The sequence below is a fragment of the Cyprinodon variegatus genome, unplaced genomic scaffold (assembly GCF_000732505.1).
Source record: "Cyprinodon variegatus isolate N-32 unplaced genomic scaffold, C_variegatus-1.0 Scaffold1005, whole genome shotgun sequence".
Taxonomy (NCBI): Eukaryota; Metazoa; Chordata; class Actinopteri; order Cyprinodontiformes; family Cyprinodontidae; genus Cyprinodon; species Cyprinodon variegatus.
In genome coordinates, this window is record NW_015151458.1 from 144,330 (window position 1) to 163,553 (window position 19,224).

The 19,224-nt window shown below is 37.1% G+C and overlaps 2 protein-coding genes across 6 annotated transcripts in view; both read right to left on the reverse strand.

The window, feature by feature from the left end:
• prtg (protogenin) overlaps positions 1–4,484 on the reverse strand; it is a 28,701-nt gene extending 24,217 nt beyond the window's left edge. For both annotated transcript variants that reach the window (XM_015399371.1, XM_015399370.1), the window contains exons 1-2: positions 4,342–4,484; positions 1,389–1,691 (exon numbers count right to left, since the gene is read on the reverse strand). In XM_015399371.1, coding sequence (XP_015254857.1) covers positions 1,389–1,691; positions 4,342–4,408 — 370 coding nt within the window. In that variant the 5' untranslated portion in view covers positions 4,409–4,484. The remainder of the gene's footprint in view (positions 1–1,388; positions 1,692–4,341) is intronic.
• A 4,462-nt stretch (positions 4,485–8,946) lies between these two features.
• Positions 8,947–19,224, reverse strand: part of nedd4 (neural precursor cell expressed, developmentally down-regulated 4, E3 ubiquitin protein ligase) — a 34,476-nt gene continuing 24,198 nt past the window's right edge. For 3 of the 4 annotated variants that reach the window (XM_015399361.1, XM_015399360.1, XM_015399358.1), the window contains 19 exons: positions 17,584–17,742; positions 17,389–17,466; positions 17,082–17,201; positions 15,484–15,708; positions 15,110–15,187; positions 14,928–14,982; positions 14,771–14,829; positions 14,608–14,673; positions 14,287–14,516; positions 13,148–13,269; positions 12,988–13,058; positions 12,796–12,891; positions 12,630–12,703; positions 12,485–12,545; positions 12,352–12,411; positions 12,155–12,262; positions 11,930–12,026; positions 11,662–11,734; positions 8,947–9,479 (listed from right to left, as the gene is read on the reverse strand). In XM_015399361.1, coding sequence (XP_015254847.1) covers positions 9,377–9,479; positions 11,662–11,734; positions 11,930–12,026; positions 12,155–12,262; positions 12,352–12,411; positions 12,485–12,545; positions 12,630–12,703; positions 12,796–12,891; positions 12,988–13,058; positions 13,148–13,269; positions 14,287–14,516; positions 14,608–14,673; positions 14,771–14,829; positions 14,928–14,982; positions 15,110–15,187; positions 15,484–15,708; positions 17,082–17,201; positions 17,389–17,466; positions 17,584–17,742 — 1,935 coding nt within the window. In that variant the 3' untranslated portion in view covers positions 8,947–9,376. The remainder of the gene's footprint in view (positions 9,480–11,661; positions 11,735–11,929; positions 12,027–12,154; positions 12,263–12,351; positions 12,412–12,484; positions 12,546–12,629; positions 12,704–12,795; positions 12,892–12,987; positions 13,059–13,147; positions 13,270–14,286; positions 14,517–14,607; positions 14,674–14,770; positions 14,830–14,927; positions 14,983–15,109; positions 15,188–15,483; positions 15,709–17,081; positions 17,202–17,388; positions 17,467–17,583; positions 17,743–19,224) is intronic. The other variant, XM_015399359.1, reaches the window with a different exon arrangement.

Sequence of the window (19,224 nt, forward strand, 5' to 3'; positions counted from 1 at the left end):
AAAAGCCTTTCAGTCTTTCAGAGGAGTGGTGAAGCAGCAAACAATTGTGTGCAAAAGCCTCCAATTCCTCCTGACCTGGGAAGGCCTGCAATAAAGTTTGGTCATTTAGACACTCAGGGCAAAGCCCCCAGAATGCCGGGAAACAACAATTCACCATTGTGTGTGTGTGTGTTTTCAACCCCCACCGTTGCTGCGTCCTTCAACTAAGCATTTCTCAGGTATGTGAAAATTTTATGAGCTTCCAGATAGACCTTCTAGCAGGTCTAAGTGTTGACTCAAAAACAAACTGGAAAAGGCTGGAGAACATTTTATTACCACTTTATTTCAGGATATAGGGCCAGTACAGTATCAATTCATAAAAATGTGTAAACTCTTCAGCAGCAAGGACCGTATTTTGTAAAGTAATGTTTCAGAATAGCCTGTGTGATCCTTCTCTTTATACCATGATAGTTGTAAGAAACTCATTTGCAGACAAATGATTTAATGAGACAATTAATTTGAACCATTTGCATCCATTCAAACAATATTAAAACAAGCATTCCAGTGTCAAAAAGTAGCTAATGGGAAGGCATTGGTCAAAGCTGTAGGTAGGAATGACATAGGGTCTCTGAGGACTATCTAAGTAAAAAGTTTGCCCCCCACCCCCTTAAAATACGACGGTAACTCTCCTAGTGCTGGTGGGGGAGGCATTCCAAGCGAAACAATTCCTCTAGCGAGCAGGGTGCAATAACATGAAAGCCCAGGCCAGTGAATAGGGTCATCGGCTCTTTAGGGTAGCAGGGCCAGTTTCCTGGACAGCTCCTAACCTTTCAAATCTCCCTCCCCTTCATTAACACACCAATGTGCGCCCCCCCCAATCCATCCAACAGTTGTTGCACTTTGAACACTTTGCTCTTCCTCAATGCTGCTATGAGTAGCAAATTCACAAACAGATAAATGACTGAGAACACACTTAATTCAGTGCAGAGTTTCTGCAACTTCCTGTAAGGTAAATCTAAGATTGCTCATCAATATTAGCAAGTTACAAATAACTTCCCTAAAGTTGACATGTGACTCTAGAGCATTAATATCATCGCTGCCTAATAATATCCCCTAAAGTAAACAGTAAGCTTCATCCCAGTTATTTAATATGGACTTGGTATAATAACACCAATAATTCCCAGATATAATTTACCAGAATAAAAAAAAAATGTATGGTGTCAGTGCGTTTCTGGAAAACAAAAAATTGAATGCATAAGGAATAAACGCTGGTCAATAAATCCAGACTTTAAAGGCTGAAAATGAATTTCTATTTCTTTTTCCGTCCTTTTAAGACTGTGGAGTAACCCTGATATTTGTACTTTAAATGGGTTTAAAGCAAATTTTTTTCACGCATTTCTCATACTCACTTGCGATTGTAAGATGGGCTTTCTGGCTCAGGATTGTTCCATACTTGTTCTGAGCAAGGCACTGATAGCACCCTTCATCTGATTTGTCTCCTCTTCTGCTTTCCACCTCAGAAATAAAAAGGGAGCCATTGGAGAGCAGGTACACCCTTTCGTTTTCCACTATTCTGGCTCCATTCCTGAGCCATCTAACGTCAATTGGTGCCTCTCCACGTGCCTGGCAGTCCAAAATAACCGCTTCTTTCCGCATGATAGTGACATCATGGGGCTCCTTGACGAAAAATAACTCACTAAAGCTTAAAACACCTGTGAAAAAGAAGAAAAGGGAAAGGTTTAGATCATCAGAAATGATCTGTGGATTACAAAACAACAATTAAACATCAAATAGCTTTGTTATGCTAAACTTTAAGGAGGTATTATCAGTGAAACTGGATAGAAAAACGAGTTGTCCCTCTTTTATATTTTACATTCTAAAGGGTAGAGATCTGCCAACTGCAGGCCTTTTGTTCATTACAGCAGCAACATATAGTATTTCTGCTCCATTTACCTCAAGCTATAAATTCAACGGCTGGATGTTAAACAAATGATCCTGCGGGCCCATTTAGTTCACATGCAAACATTGATTAAGCATAACGAAAAAAGACTTTAGACTTTGTTTTGTCATGTGACATTAACTTTGCAAGGCCAATAAGAAACAGACCATGTTACATTTGACACTACAGTATTTCACTGTGCATAAATATTATGTAAATGTGTTTTAGGTTTGTGCATGACCCTGTGCTTCTAAAGGGTATGATGTCCTGAATGTTTTTTCGGAGTAAGGGAATTTTTAGAAACAATTAATGGCACAAACTAGATGTTGCCTATTACAATATCTAGTTAATGTTGCTGCAAAAGGTTGAGCTGGGTATCACTGTTAAATATCCATGTTTCAACATGAAAAACAAAGATCCATTAAGCATGGCCTTTCTGTGTTTAAAATTATTTAAATATCCCCCCCCCCCAAAAAAAAAACCCAGCTTAATGATTTATGTTTTTCACCCTTCCTACTAACATTTAGAGCTGACCACTAGGGGTGCACTGGTTCTAGTTTTCTGGCTGATCACTGATCCTCCAAAAATTCGAACCTTCCAATTTTGACAAAAACCGATTAAGTCATAAGGTAACAGTGTACCTTTAATGTTCCAGTCAGTCTTATTTTATTAAAAGGGATAAAACAACACCCATGAAATAATTCAAACTGGGTTTAAGTGCATATGAGGTAGTGTTCTCAAATGAAATAAAACATTGAGAGCAATACAGTGGCTGGTTTTGGAAACATTTTGCAAGAGGATAAGACCTGCTTCAATATCAGCAAATTGCAGCTCACCCAAAATAAATAATTCAACTTGCACATGTCAGGTGATAGATGAAACAGAAATCAGTGGGAGATGATGATGCATTAGCTTCTATAAGGAGTGTCCCCTCTCTTAAGAGGCATATTTAAACCACTAAGTATAACGACACTGGTATAGGGGTGGGGGTAACACATACTTTGTGATGTTATCAGTCTAGGCTGTTATCATGATGTTTCTATTCAGTATTTATTGATCTCTGTGTTTTATCAGTGAAAGGTGCTAAATGAATACAGTTGTCCCACTTTAAATTTTAGCAATAGATTTTATGGTTATATATTAATGATGAGGAAAAATATATATGCAAAAATTATTTGGCTTTCTAGATGTAGATGAATTACTTAGTGGAAACTAAGTAATTCAATCATTTTGCCAAATGATTAATCTGCTGATTATTTTTTCAATGAATGATTGATAATAAGATATTAAAAGGTTACTTAAAGAAGATTTTTTTTTACTGAATTTAAACCATATGAAAGTAAATTTGTTCTGCTTGAGGGGATTTGGATGTATTTTATTTTTTTTTTTTATCTTAAATGCAAAATAATAATCAATATGTATTATATATTTATTTACAATATTGGTATAGTTAGTGCTCTTACTGGGTTTCTCTGTCAGCTAAAAGCATGTTTTAGAGTCTATACTTCTGTTAACGTTTAATCAATTACTAAACTAGTTGATGATTATTTCGATAACCAATTATTCAGGATTAATCCGATCAAATGTTTTAGCCATACCACAAACAAAGTGAACACTGCTCTAAAAGCGTGAGCTGCAGAATATATTGGATTGCAAATGTTAACAATATCAGTTTGTACAGTATTGCAATGCTTGGGTGCAGTATCTGATATTTCCTTCATGCTCTGCATCAGCAATGTATGTGAAGCAGTGGATAGACTTTAAACCAGTTTATTTCCCACATCAGATGCATATCAGCATGTCAATATCCACCATATCACTACCTATAGACCAAAGCTGTTGTTAAAATAAGTTTACTTAAAGAAAAAAAAACTCTGGAAATGCATATTCTATGTAAATGTCTATCATTTCAATAAGCTGTGGAAATAATGTGTTTATTTCCTGCCTCTTGTCATCCATTTTCCCTTTAGAAGGGCTTTTAAAAAAGTAGTGAGAAAAGAAAGTGGCTAAGTACAAATAATAAAAACAGCTTGAGTTCAACTCACTTATAAAACTAGGCTTCCTGGCAACTCACTTTTAAGAAATCATGAAAAAAATCCTAAAACAAGAGTTTACAAGTTGATAAATCAGAATAATTATCATTACTTATTCACTGATAATAAGAAATATTTTTGAGTTCTTTAAGATAGTGTCATTTCTGAAATTCATTATTTTTCATTAGGAAAAAAACCGCCACTAGTTTTTAAAACCAAGTTAAAAGTTATGGTGTCTAATTTTTTGCACCTCATTAAGTTATAGCCAACCATTAGCTTTTAAAGTTTAACGGTTACAGCTCTCCACTGTCAGCTAAAGCCGAACAGATGAACTCCTGCTCTGCTTTACCTGCTTTAACAACCACATTACACATAAATGATTTTTCTTACCTGAGATTGGAAGAAAAATAGCAAAGAGCAGCAAACGCTGGAATAATTTCCTTTTTAGAGGAGCCATTTACAATAGTTTCCAAGACATGCTAGCTACTCTCTCATGATTGATTCCTCTACATGAGCCGCACTTCTACTGAGGAGCTGGACTAGTGGACAGAGATGCAGAGGGTCAGTTTCCCTCCTCTGGGCTGGACGGAGGCAGCAGTCCCCCTCCCTCCCTCCTCCCTCAGGGTCATCGAGCAGCCTGTGCTTCAGCGCCACCCGATGGCAGGACACCTGCACTGCAGCACCAATCAGACCCACACAGCCCAATTTCACAGTAAAATCATTCATTAAAATAAGATAGTCTCAGTGTGTTTTACTAAGCCAATGATTCTCATTATAACCATCCATTTCGTTATTATTAAAATATTAATATTTCAGTGTAAAAGATGTATTGTGCATTTTTTTTTTTCAACAAATGATTAATAATTAGATTATAAAAGCTTACCTAAAGAAGTTACTGAATTTAAACCATGTGAAACTAAAACTGTTCTGTTTGAGGGGATTTGGATGTGTTTTTTTTCTTATCTTAAATGCAAAATATTAATTAATATGTATTATTTATTTATTTACAATACAATTATTATTACAATATCAATATTTCAGTGTAAAAGCTGTATTCTTTTGACAAATGTGTATCTTTTTTTATTATTGCAGGGAGACTAAAAAACGTAAAGTAGTTGCGTTGTCATAACTGGAAGGCAAATTATAATGAGCTACCAAGTTCCGATCCTATCTAAAATAAAATGTGCCTTATTTATACATAAGATCTACCTGACTGACTGGATAATAAAAAAAGTTCCCAATTGCACCCACACAACTATGCCTTCTCTTTTTCCCTCTTTTAACCCATCAGGAACCCTCCACTTTCCCTCATCAACACAGCCGAGTCGTATTGATTAGAGCGGATCTATCAGGAATCAGAGTCAAACTGCACACCAAATGGTCTTTGCAGACCGTGAGAAAAAAATGTAAATGAAAATAAGTTTTTCCCCTGAAAGTGTGACCTGCAATTACTAGAAAGCATTGATGAGAGCATGACAGCTGCTGTGTCAGTAGCAGTATTGATCCACTGCTTGTCATTTATTGAGAACTGAATTTAAACCCCCACAAGCGCCCCTGATGGTTCACCCCCCCTCCATGTGTTCAGCTTTATTCAGCACCATCATCCAGCTGGGATGACTAAGAGGTCCCTCAGAATATTTTTGAAGGCCTATCTATCTATCTATCTATCTATCTATCTATCTATCTATCTATCTATCTATCTATCTATCTATCTATCTATCTATCTATCTATCTGGCATAACATCTTAATAAGTTTAACCAAACAATAACATGTTTAATGGGATGTCTTATTTATTTCCCTCTGGGATTATTAAAGTATTTCTGATTCTGATTCTGATTTGAAATGCCTCATATACAAGCTTATACCAGCTAAAGACCAAACATAGTGTGTGCAAACACCCCTCATCCCATCTCTTACATAACGTTAAAAAGTATGAGCTCGGGATCTCCCCCGTGTGATCAATTAATCAAGACTTCAGTATGGGGACCTGCCAATACGACACATTCAGTGGGTGGAGGGAGGCTGAGGGAGCCTGTAAGCTCAGGTCAGGCTCTGCTGCAGCCAGATCAATGTCGTATCAGTCATGATCAGGTTTTGCATTTTCTGTGAGGATGTGGGTTAAAAGAAACCAGGTTTTCCCAGGACCATCTGCCACTGGGTGAGAACTGTGTCCTAGTGCCACAAAACACACACCCATCCCCACTGACCCCCAGAAGTGTCCGAAAGGCTGGCCTGAATTGTGTGTGTGACCTTTTCACTGACCCCCAAGAAGGGGAAGGGACTTTAGTGCAATGATAAGGGAGGTTGTAGGAAACAATAAGAAAGTGGCTCTATAGATGAAACTTGCCAACGTTTTCAGTGACAGAAATGTTGGTGTTGCTTCTCTTTAAAGTGCTTCTAGAGAAAAAGCACATACATTTTTAGAGCAACCTAAAGCTCTTCAGAGTCACAAAGGTCTGCAGCCATTTCCAGCAGTAATGTTAGACAGAAAAAAAAAAAATCTTGTTTTTATTGAGCAGTAAAAATTTAATATTGGGTAACATTTGTTCAAAGGTGGTCAGTTGAAACCAAAAAATATAAATCTCTAAAAATATGAGTGAATATATCTGCAGTGCAATCAATGGACCTACAAACTACTAACCAATGGAGCCAGTCTCCCCATGACCCTACCACCATTAAGTGAGTGGCTGGAGGTTCTGAGACCCTCAAGAAAATGAGTTTGCACTCCCTCTGCTGATCAATACATAAATCTGCAACAATATGAAATTGCTTATTTTATTTAACAAGAAGGAGGATAAGAGAAAATTGCTGCAACTTTTTAAAGTTATATTAAAAAGAAAAAAATAGGTAAAAAAAATATGTTTCAGAGAATATTCTTACATAAATTCTTATATAGCCTCTATCGATCTGTGTTTTCTTTGAATAACATTTTTATGATTCACTGGAGACCCAAAGCCTGCAAATTGTTTTGTAATTCTTTTCACAGACATACCACTTTGAGTGAGATAAAACATTTAAGAAAAATAAAAGCAAAACCAGAAGCAATCGATATATAAATATTTAAGCTGGTATGTTTTAATTTTGAGCATGCATCTTTAGCCCCCATTGGTACTTCCTGAAATTACTTGTAGGTAAATCACCGAAAACCCCCCAACAGATATTAAAATATGAGTTTATACTAATGGGGGAAATCATGTCAACCTTATAGAATATTGATACCTGATGATCAGTATAAAAACAAGTAATGTAGAAATAAGCAGAGAACTGCTAGACTTTTATTCCAGGTTTTTATGAGTTTATTATGCAATCTTATTCAGTCTATAGATGTGGCATAGGCAGTTAAAATTAATGATAATTCGGCACTTTTAAACTGCATACAGTATTGCTGTAATGCACCTCAGTAAAATACTAAAACCTGATAACAGAAAGGGTTGTTGTTGCTAGTGGGTGATGATGATACATACACACAAACTCCTTTTAGATAAGATAACACATTTAGAATCGATATGAAGAAAATGAAGGCCTTGGTGTTTCTCTTAAAAATGAATGTGAAAGAAGAGAAAGTGCTTATTTTAAGCAAGGTTCACATGTAAACATTCAAACATGTGCACATGAAGCAAAGGATTGTGGGTTATATAAACAGTCTGCAAGCAATAGTTTGGCAAAGATTCTGTTTAGAAGTAAGACTCTTGAATATCAACAAAGTGCTTAACATTAAAAAAGCAGGAGCAAGAAAATGTCGAAGGCCACATCATCTTCCACCTCACTGGTCTGTAAACATGGCAGTTAGTGTAAACACATTTCACCAGTCAGAAAATGTTAAAACTACTGCTCAGGCACAGGCGGCTCACACAAAGATATTACAAATTAGTTCTCGCTATCACAATAAACAATATGTACAAAAAAAATGTTGAAGATGCACTCTAAAAAACAGAGCACAGAGCTGCAATCAGAAACCCTAACGAGTTTCAGATTAAACAATGATATCTCAAGATAGAAATCCAGTAAAAATGATCTAACATTTTAAGGCCAGCTTGCAAAAGCTTAATGACAAGCCACCACCCAGAGATCGAAAATTAATTTACATAGATTCTTTTTATGCGATCAGAGTTTAAACGACAAAGTTTACAGGATTCTAAAACCACATATAGAAGGCACAGGTATATCTGCATGTACATTACATTTATGCAACATGTGAGCGACTCAGAAATTAAGAGATGCTTGGCTTACATCGATATATACAATAGTGCATAGTATTTGAGCACAATCCAATACTGTATGTAGTCACTTCTTGTCTGTTGTGGACTACACAGATAATACATAGATACAGTTCAGCTACTGAAGCTTTCTACTGGTCCAGGTATCGGTACATTGCTACCTTAATATTGTATTTTACACATTAAGATTAAATGATATCGCTCAAATGTGTATGTAACCATGTCAGCTATAGATGGCATTAAGGTCCATGCATCCACCCATCTGAAATATTGGAATGAAAAATGTATACAGAAAAGAAAGTATCCTTATATAACTTTCCTTTTCTCTATGAAAAGACCAGGATGTCAAGTGGTCAAGAAAAGACGCAAGTCAAGATTTTTTTTTTTTTTTAAATAAAGCATTTCTAAAAAAAAAAAAAAAAAAGCAAAACAGCGGTAGATATATTTTAAGAATTAGGAATAATTTCTGATGAATTTTTTTCTACTATGTTTTACATTGTTTTATTTTTTTTTATCTAGAAAGTAGAGCATTTAAAGTAAAAAAAATGCTGAATTTGATTTTGTCTATTGAGGAGTTTATCCTTACAGCTGGCAGTGACCGATTAACATGCTTTGGAAAACATCTAAAAACAAACAGCTTTTTACTCATTCGTTGTCCTAAAGCAGAAAGACTCCCACGTATCTTTGGATAGAGTTAAGCAGAAGAATGAGAAAATTTCTCCAGGTACATATTTCCCTCTGGTAGGAGAATGTTTGATAACTTTATGTGATTTTTTAATGTATTTTATAGTCAGATCCCTTTCCTAAAGCAGGATGCTGATGTAATATTCCAAACCAAAGCCTGAGACATCTTCATTGAGCAAGGCATGAATTTATAGCTCGTCTCCAAGATCACATTCACAGTATTTATTCATATAAGCTAACAATAATCAACCTCTAACACAACGGAGCATTAAAGCAGAACAAATACAAGTAAATACATACACCTCTGAGCGACTCCATATAAAAAAAAGATATGATTTGTAAACTTTAAAGGATGTGGATATAGAAATATCCGTCACTTTTTTTCTTCCTGTGTGCTCCAGCAGTGGACCAAGGGATGGCCATGTGGTTTTCTCCTCATCTCTCACACAGCTGGCAGGCTCAGATCCTCATCGGCTCCATTCTGACTGCAGCAATGTCAGCTCCCCTTGTCCAGACACGCTCTTCAATCTACCCCATCGAAGCCTTGCGCGTTCTCAATAGCGATGTTGAGCTTCTCCCTTAACTCCTCGAAGGACTCGTAAGGTGGAAGATCCAGGCGGTTGAAGCTTTAGGAGATGGAAGGAAAATAATCAGGGTTTTTTAAATGTGAGGTTGTATCTGCAGTTGTCTAGAAAACTATTTAACTTATTCTTCATAAGGTGGATAAGCCACTGAAGGTCAGTTACTCAGTGAGTATTGAGAAAAATATACGGAAAAATTTGAGCAAGGGAAAAAGCGTACTTGAAATGCATTTAAAACCAAACCAAACTCACAACCTCTGAAGCTAAGAAGCCATGAGTTATTACTGCAGTGCATTGTTCTGCAAAGCAGTATAGGACCTTTGACTGGGTCATGGCGATAAATGACTTACAATCAGTACAATAAATATTCCCCTGAATCAATAAACCATTTTCATTGTATTCTATTCTAAGTCTGTATGCAGCTAGCAGAATTCAGGATAGCTAGATCCACCAACACAGTTCTAGACCTTAACCGGTGTCGGTTTTGAGGCAATTCTTAGCCAGTAGTACAAAAATAACAGTTTAGTTTTCCACAAGCCAAGAACCAGCTCAAAGTCCCAAAATTATATCATTATAACAAATAAATGTTTGATCCCCTTATCTGTTGTATCCCTTATATACCTTTGTGCAGGATTACTTTTCAAGAGTTAGGTGTATTTATCTTAGCGTCAATGAAAACTGATACCTTTATTAAAGCTTACCGGACCTTTTATTAAATTTGAAACTCAATACTTGGCACCTTTTCTTTAAGTTCTTAAATCAGGCAAACTACTTGTGCAATTTTAAACATGGTGATCAGTTAATTCCTCCATCTATGAGAGGCGTTGATTACTATCCAACTATAAAATAATTTGTGTTTATGAGAACTAGGGCACTGGCAAGCTACAAATAAATCAAATTAATCAGAGAGAGAGTTCAAACATTAGGACTGGACAAATAAACAGCGTGGGCTGTTCGGGGAAAGCTACATTCAATTGTTGACATTGTCGCCATGACAAGACCAGGATATCTCATCACAAAAGGAGTAATGGACAGCGGAAGCAGAAAGGCCTAATGAAGCGTTCACACAGTAGGCGGTAAAGGCGGTGATTTCCGTGAGCCCCGCAGGTAGTTCACCGCTCGGCATTTCAGATGCACTGTGTTAACACCCTGGACTGCATCATCAAATACGAGGAGCTTAAGCTGCGCTAAGCTGACACTCCACTAACGTGAAAAAAACGTATCAAGTAGACTAAATGGTTATTGCTTCATTAGAGCAGGTTTGTGAGTTTAAAATGGTCATTTGTTAAATGATTTGGACTAACCGTTACCCCTGGCAACCCCATGTCATTTCCTGTCAAGGTCTTGCTGTTGGTATTTAACAATAAAAGCACAGGTGAGACTTAACATCACGGCCTACTGCTAAATTGCTCCTTATGAACAACATTTGAATCTCCTTAGGAGACCATCATATTTTGGAAAAGCCCCAAAAGAGTTAATTTTGATTCATACAGATGCAGCGACTTCCTTGTAAATCTACTACTACAGAAAGCAGGGATACTGGGCAATGATAGACCGGGCTCAGTGCTGGAGATGAGTGAGGACGAGCAGTGCTACTAGGAGTAAAGTAAAAAAGCTTTTTATAAAGCCACCTAAAGACCTCATTCCTTATTTCTACCTTTGTTATTATTTATCACTGTATTCCATTTTGAGTAAAAAATGATTCGCCTACGACAAGTCCCTCTCTCCATGGGGTGCTGCTGCTTGAAAACACCACTATCTAGTAGCAGGAGGTGAGGGCGGAACAGGGAATGCTCTCACCGTGCAGTTTGTATAGGACTACTATGGGAATCCACAAACTTGCCCGTTGTCACCGCCTCCGGTGTGAACGCACCATTAGAGGAACCTCAACGCAAAAATAGTTCAATCTTCTTAAAAAACAAACAATAAAAAAAAAAAAATTTAAAGGATCTGGAGAAAGTGTAAGAGGGTAAAATCCTCTTCAGCTAGAGACTTGCAGTAAGACATGTAATGGCAGGTTCCTTTGCTTTTATTAGCACAACAAGCTGAGCCTTTACATCTGAATAAAAAAGTCCTGCAAAAGACTTCAAATTTTCAGCTGATTGCAGTAAAGTTGCCTCCATTGCTAATTAACAAGAACATATTTAGATCTACAGGTGGTTTTTAAAAGAGGGGCAGACTTTTAATGGAAACAATGTGTTTTATTTTAGAGAAGTAAAGTGCTTACCATGTGTGGGCCCTGGGAAGTTTATCACTCGTGCCCCATTGCTCAATGGTAAACAGCTGTGGTCCATTAGACCCTGAAAAATAAAGCCAGAAAAAAAAAAAAAAAACATGTATTTACTGAAATCAACTCAGAAATAAAAAAACAACAACAAACCTTCAGCAGAAGAAAAATATGTAAAGGATTTTAAAGTTTAAAAAAGGTAAGACATTTATTTGTATAAGATGTTCCTTCCTAAGTGAAATGGGGGAAATCAAATTTTTTAACTCACCATAGAGCTCAGCAAAGCCATTCATTGGGACTCTGGATGTTCCTGTCACAAATTGTAGGAGCCGGATTCTCTTTTCTGCATCCATCAGTAATACAGTCTATACAGCACAAAACAATGATATTAGGGTAACAAAATTAATTTGAAAGTGTTTTCCCTTACAGCCAAACTGAGGGGAACCTGTGGAACTGTATACATCTCAGCTTAAGGTAAGAAAAACTGTCTTACTTTCCAAAACCACTGGATAACTACGTGGTCACCACAGTAACCACCTTTGTACTTGGTGTTCTGCCTCCAATCATTCACATCCACATCTCCAAGCCCACACATGAGCAGCTGTGGGAATAAATAAAGGCATGCAGATTAAAATTCATGTTTACGGAGAAATTACTTTAATCTTTTAACATCTCAAAGAGAACACTCACCTCAAGCTCATTCTCATCGAAGATCTTGATCAGATCCTTTGGTATGAGCTCAAAGAATCCCTGAAACAAATTAGCAGTCTTATTCTCTATTCATTTTCAATGACTTTATCACTTTAGAATCAAACAAATTTACATCTTTGAAAGCTGTCATCTGTTTCCGGATTCTGTTCACAAATCTCCACTGCATCACCAGGCTGGCAAACAAAAAACAGGACATTATTTAAGAGTCCCAGCTAAGCTCTTGAAAGATAATCTAGTTGAGTGATGTTGCTCCTTACTCGATATATTCGTCCTTGTTTTCATTGGTGACAACAATCTCTGAGCCATCTGGTTTTAGGTCATGCTGGTGAGTCTGTAAAGGCAGCAGAGTGATGTATATCATTCATCATGAGACACATCTCATATTAAATGTGTGGAGAAAGACGTTTAAGATGTCAGGCACACCTCTCCAAACAGCTCCTCATCAATGGTGAACCTCAAGTCCAGGTCTTCTGGGTCGTTCTCCAAAATCCACTTTAGGGAGTTAAAGTACTCACTGTCCTAAATAAGAAAAAAAAAAGATTGCAGTTTAAAGTGCCTAAAATGTTCCAGATGATTCTCAATTCCTAAATCCTCAATAAATGTGTTGACACTCACAACAGACTCCATGTCCTGCAGTGTGATGGGCTTCTGCAGCATCATTTTGTAGAAAGGCCGAATGAAGAATGCTTAAGAAAGATAAACAAAAATCTCCCGTTGTTATTAAAGCTGCAGAAGTTTATTTTTATTTAACCAAGTTTCAGCTTTAAATACCTACCATCAAGTAGTTTGCCGTGAAACACCGCCATGCCAGCCACCCGACCAATAAACTTGAAGTAAGACAGGTGGTCTTCATTACACAAACCGGAGTTGGGGTTAATCTGCAGAGTGTAGTTGTCTCTGAAAGATTTCAGGTTAAAAAAACAACTCAGTTTTGTCATTAAAATGAAACATTGCTCAAGTGTTTTTAGCATTTATGCATGTTTCATTGTGCAGCAGTGTTGGATATCATGGTAAGTCTTCACTCTGATGCTCATCTGAAGTATTATGAGGCACCAGGTGTTTTACAGAGGGCCTTCTGTGAAAATGCTGTGTTAGATGAACTGATTAAAAGCTCTCTTGAATCAGGCTCATCAATATTAAACAGGAACAGGCCTGTTCTGCTGTGGATGGAAGAAGAGTATGACATCTTCTAAATCAAGAGAACAAACATCTTTTTCATTTTTACACTACTGTGCAACAAATGCACAGCAGTGTAAAATAATACTGTGCAAAGCATTCCAGGATAAATCTGTCTCTTCTGAGGCCTTTCTTTTCTTCTCATACACTTCGTAGAAAAATTTTCTCTTTCGACCTACGGCCATTTTCAAGAACCACAGGGAGATAGGTGAGCTTCAATGTCTGTATTCAACCGTAGCTCACCACACATATATATGACTGATAGTGTGCATGTGCAGAAAAAGATAGCCAATGGGACGAGCATGTAGGACGGCCTTATGTAAACATATCACCAGAATGATTGACAATTAGGAGGACCACTTATTTAGATGATCCACAAGGAAATAAAAGATCCTCCTCTATATCTTTAAGTTCATAAACATTTGAAATAGTTCAGATTATCAAGTTGGTTGAGTTTTCCTCTATTTTTAAGGCATAATAACGTCTATAATTAGATTTTTACTTCAAAAAGTTATATATTTGTGATGTTACATTTCTATAAAATATGCTAATTTTCCATTTATTTTTAGTCTGCTACCAGAAAATTTGGGAGAGAAAAAAAAAATCAATTCTCAATGAGATCTCCCTGATTAAATAAACGAAAAAATGAATCAGAAAGTTAATGTGTGGTTTGAAATTTTTGTTAATATTGAATTAAGATAAAGACAGAGTTTGTAGAGTACCAGTTTTTAAACTTACGTGGCAGAATACTCAAACAGTCCATAGTACGGGTTGAACATCTCTTTGGACATGAGGAAGAACCACTCTCTGGCCACACCTCCATAGTCCAGACCTTTTTCTCCCTCAAACTCCACCCAGAGTCGAGCTTTCAGCAGTTCTGGCCTCTTCACTCCAAGGATGCGTCTGTAGGAGTCCTCTAGCACAGAGCTACGTTTCAGCTTCAGCTCGAAGCGGTTTGGGATGTCGGACTGTGAGGGAAACGAACAGTGTTCAGCTGTTATACGCAGTATCAGATTTACACTCCAATCCCCGTTGTTATTACCGTCTGATGAGACTCACCGGTTTGATCAGCTTCTTCTTGAAATAGTCATACTTCTGTTTGTAGTCTCTAGAGTAAGGCACAGCCTGTAAAAAGAAAAAAACCCATCAGCATTAAGACAAAAATCTCTACAGATTTGTTTAAAAGTTTTACAAGTATGTATTTTATTTTTTCTATACTCACTGGACCAGTTATAGCAGAGTTCTGTAATCGGGGATCGTCCCACTGTGTGGTCTTAGTGTCTATTAAATAAAACATATTTTTAAATGTCATCTCCTGACAGTAAGAAAATATTAAATACCAAACCATTCCAGTTTGTAACTTGTAAAATTATACGAACTGTGATCTATGTAGAATATCCTCCCATCACTATGAACTCTTTCCTCCCAACCAGGCTGGAAACAAAAAACATCCAAAAACATGTTACAGGACCTCATATCTATAAAATATCCCATGAAATAACAACATATACAGAAGTAAGCAGACATGTTGTTTTTGAATGTCTGTAAAAGTAGAGCTTACTGGTAGAGGGCCCAGATCATTGGGGTCAAGGGAGCCGGTCCTTCTCATCTGCACAGGAACCTTAAGCCTTGGATCTACCTGTTCAGACGATCACAAACAAGTAGAGGAAACCTTCAAATAAACATGCTCTCTAAACTCAGTATTGTCATTGATGCAGATTAAAAGGTAAAGCTGTTTTTTTAACAAATTATATTTTGTTTGCTTATTTTACAGCCTTCATGTTTTACTTTTCTTTAAATTTCATATTTAAAACTCACAAAATTTCCCACAAAATCTGCAGGAATCTTTGTTTATAAGAAAAAAAAAAAAAAAAACAAGAGGCGAGTTTTCATCTATAAATAAACTGTTACAGATCTGGTCTGCTAAATACTTACCCAGGTGGTCGTCTTTGTGTTATGATCAATAAAAAACGGTCTTCCATTAGGGGCGCTGCGCACCTCCCAACCCGGGGGTAAGGATCCAGTCTCCGGTGTGGTGGCCTCTGCAGTCGGCCTGGACTGAGACGACTCTCCAGGTCTGAGCTGTGGCTGGGAGAGTGAGCCGAGGTTCTGGGGCTGAGCTGATCCAGTGGGTGCTGCGGCTGTTTCCTCTGGAGAAATCTGTCCAACAATGTAGCAACAACCCAACAACAAATGTTTAGGTTCTGGAAGTGTTCACTCAACCAGGAAATAATAAACAGCGTTTGTTTTTTGTTTTTTTTTTGCATGATAAAAGACATAACTATATTTTACTGTATTTTTCCAGAGTATGAAGCCAAGGCAATAACTCTGTTTCATATTTATTAAGCAAAAGTGTATAACCTTTTGCTGTAAATGCATCAATAAGTCACTAGTCTCTAAAACGTCCCAACTGAAACTAAAAAAAAGTGGAACACATCACACCAGTTCTAAAGTCGTTACTCTGGTTCCCCATATCTCTGAGAGCAGACTTCAAAATACTTCTATTAGTTTAGAAATAGATCAATGGCTTCTCACTATAATGCTTTACTAACTTGCAGTTAGTTTATCCGGCACCCAGACCTCTCATGTCTTTTGGATCAAATCTACACTATATACCCAAAAACAAACATGAAGCAGCAGCTTTTAGCTCTTATGTGCAATAATCTAGAAAACTAAAGAAGTAAACTAAAAAGTATTGAAAACCTAAGTTGCAAAAGGTATTTGAATAGAGCGGCCATGGACTGTGCTGTCTAAACATTATTAGTTGAAGTTATGTTAAAACTTTCATTTTATTATCTTTTTTTAAACTATCTTGTAATTTTCCAGTGAGTTTTCTTATCAAGTACAACGCTGTGAATCATCTGACTACTAAAATGTACTATATAAATAAATCTACCTTGCCTTAATTTAGTGATCCCCAATGCCCGTAAAAAAAACCAAAAAAACCACACCTGAGGAGTAAGTAGGTATCTATAAATGGATAGCTTGTTTTTTTTTTTTAGAAATGAAGGCGTGTGAAATATTCACCATCTGTAGCCCTGGACTCTCCATGCACTTCCTACACCTTCAATCTGTCTTTGTTCAGCCATTATTTGCAGCCGTATTTGCAAATACCATCTTGTTGCAGAACCCAGTTAGGAGAGGGCTTTAGCCATCATTGCCAGAACAAAGTAAACAAATTTTCAATTTGAGCAAAAACCCTGCTTTTACAGAGGAAGCCACTCTTCTCTTTGATCTATTAAGTGCATTTAATCAACACTGCCTAGCTGCTACATGTCCCCTTAAATCCTTTACAGAGGTAACGGTTAAGATTGTAAGTATTGGCATTTTGTTAAATGAATGACAAATGTCTACTGTTGTTTATGAGGTTTTCTTTACTTGAGTAAATCTCAGTGACTCTTCTGCTCTATAATGGACTAAACTATACATCCACACAGCAAAAATATGTGAATTTTAGAGTGCTATTTCACTGTACATTTACCATGCACAAAATGTAGCGTCAGAACAGAGGAGTACATAAGGAAGCCGTGTACCTGAAAAACAGGTCGCACCCATGTGGTGCTTCGGGTGTTGTGGTTGACATAGTACCGTCTTCCTTTTTTGTCACGCTTCTCCTCCCAGCCTGGAGGCAACTGAGCTGATGTTGGAGGCGACTGTTCAACAGAACAAACATGTAAAACTGATCAGAGGTGCGTTCCTCCTGAGTTCACTTATACAGAACCCAGCAGGGAAATATGGAACAGCAACTTTGAAAAGGAAGGCATATCGTTAGAACTAGAGGTTTAGTGTGTGACATAGTTAAACTAAGTGAGTAAATATTATTAAGTGGGAAATACTCACCACGGGACTTACAGGAAGCTCCTCTCTTACTGAAGCACTTTCTCTGAGGCTGGAATGGTTTGAATTACTAGTGTGATTCTGTAGCAGAAGATATAAAATGCTTTATTGGTTCAGTTGCATCCGTTTATAACCTCCCTCCCTCACTCAGTGAAAGAAGGTGGTTTGCAATCTCATCCTTCTAAAACAAATACTCACATTCTGGGCACTGCGGAGCTCTCTAGCTGAGGATCGTGAGGCGCGATGGTTGCTGCTCTCGTTACTGAGAGACGAGAACGCTGGAGGCTCATGGGATGGAGGGACATGATTGTTTCTGGGATACAATGTGGATTCATCCACTGCAATGATCTCCCAGCTCTGAAACATAAGAGACACAAAGGCTCTAAGGTTAAGAGGCAAGTGAAGTGTAATTCAAGGTGGTTTACAGGAAAATAAAGGAGTAGAAGTGTAAATCATTACTTTAAAAACAAGAAAAACGCTAAAGAGTAACTTATATATCAAGCATCAGGATTATTTATTCCATAACTAACTAATAAGTTATGAATTCTGAATGAGAAAGGGATCTTTGAAATGAAGCAGAAAGCTGCAATAAACTAACATTATTTACCCAATTTAAAGGTACTGACAATTTCTGTATGCTTCAGACTTTCAAGGACCTGCCTGTAGAGCTACGGAGTGTGACCTCTATTTGATTCACCTCAATTGAGTCTTTTCCCCATGGATAAACCTTACACACACACAACCGCACTCTCACAAACACCTAAAGATGCTTTGATCCTGTTACATAGTCGCTGATTCTTATCTTCAGCTAACTTTATGCATTCTTTATTGATTACACTGTATGTTGCCGTATTGTATCTGTACTTCTATATCAGTTGGTTGTGCTTTCCTTTTTGCATCTCTCTTTGCAGGTGATGAAGCAGACCGATGTTTTGTTATTATCTCTCTTTTGTCTTCTTTCTTTCACGTTCTCTCCTTTTTTTGTAATGCCCACATAACATGAATTTTTCCCTACATAAACCATAATAAAACTAATTACCGTAAATATATAGATCAAGCCGAGCACTAGGGCGAAAGCGATAATGTTCCACTTGTGTGAGTAAAATCTGTTGGGCTCTTTCTGGCATTAAAGCAAAAATTCTTATTGCCACATTGCCACACAAGACACGATCGATTAATCGATGATGGTTGGATCATTCACATATCATTTACAATCTTTAGAACCAGACCCAATGCAGTCAATAGTGCAAACTATACCTGTCTAACCTATCATAAAAGAATCCATACAAGGCTTCTCTGAATGAGGTTTAATCAGTGCAGATTTTTTCAAGGAGCTGTGGGAAATGGAGCTGAGTGAGGAATAGTTTACTAAAATTTCTTAAAGGTACAGCAATGTGAAAACATTTTATTATACTTGCATGAAAGATTTTAAGGCAGCTAAACTCAGATTTTAACTGTTTGGTCATTTATATAGATTTCTTGCCTAACCTGAAAGGGAAAAGGCTAAAATTGTTTGATTTCTTTCCCAAGTTAAACAATAAAACTTAGTACCTGCTATTTACACAATTAACTCAGGCAAATTCTAGAAGGAATGTCTCAGATCTGATCAACCAGAACATTATGTCTCTTCTTTTCCTTGTTTGTTCTGTTTTTAAAGTCTCAAGGCAAATATCTGATGTGCATAGTTTTAACCACGTTAGACCAGGTTGTCACTATTATCTGTTTGTTATCAAGCAGGTAATGGAAAACTGTTTTTATAGATCAAATGTCAAAGTGAGAGGATTACAACCTATACTCTGTTAGTGAGAACTAGCTATAGGGATTTTTCCCTACATACAT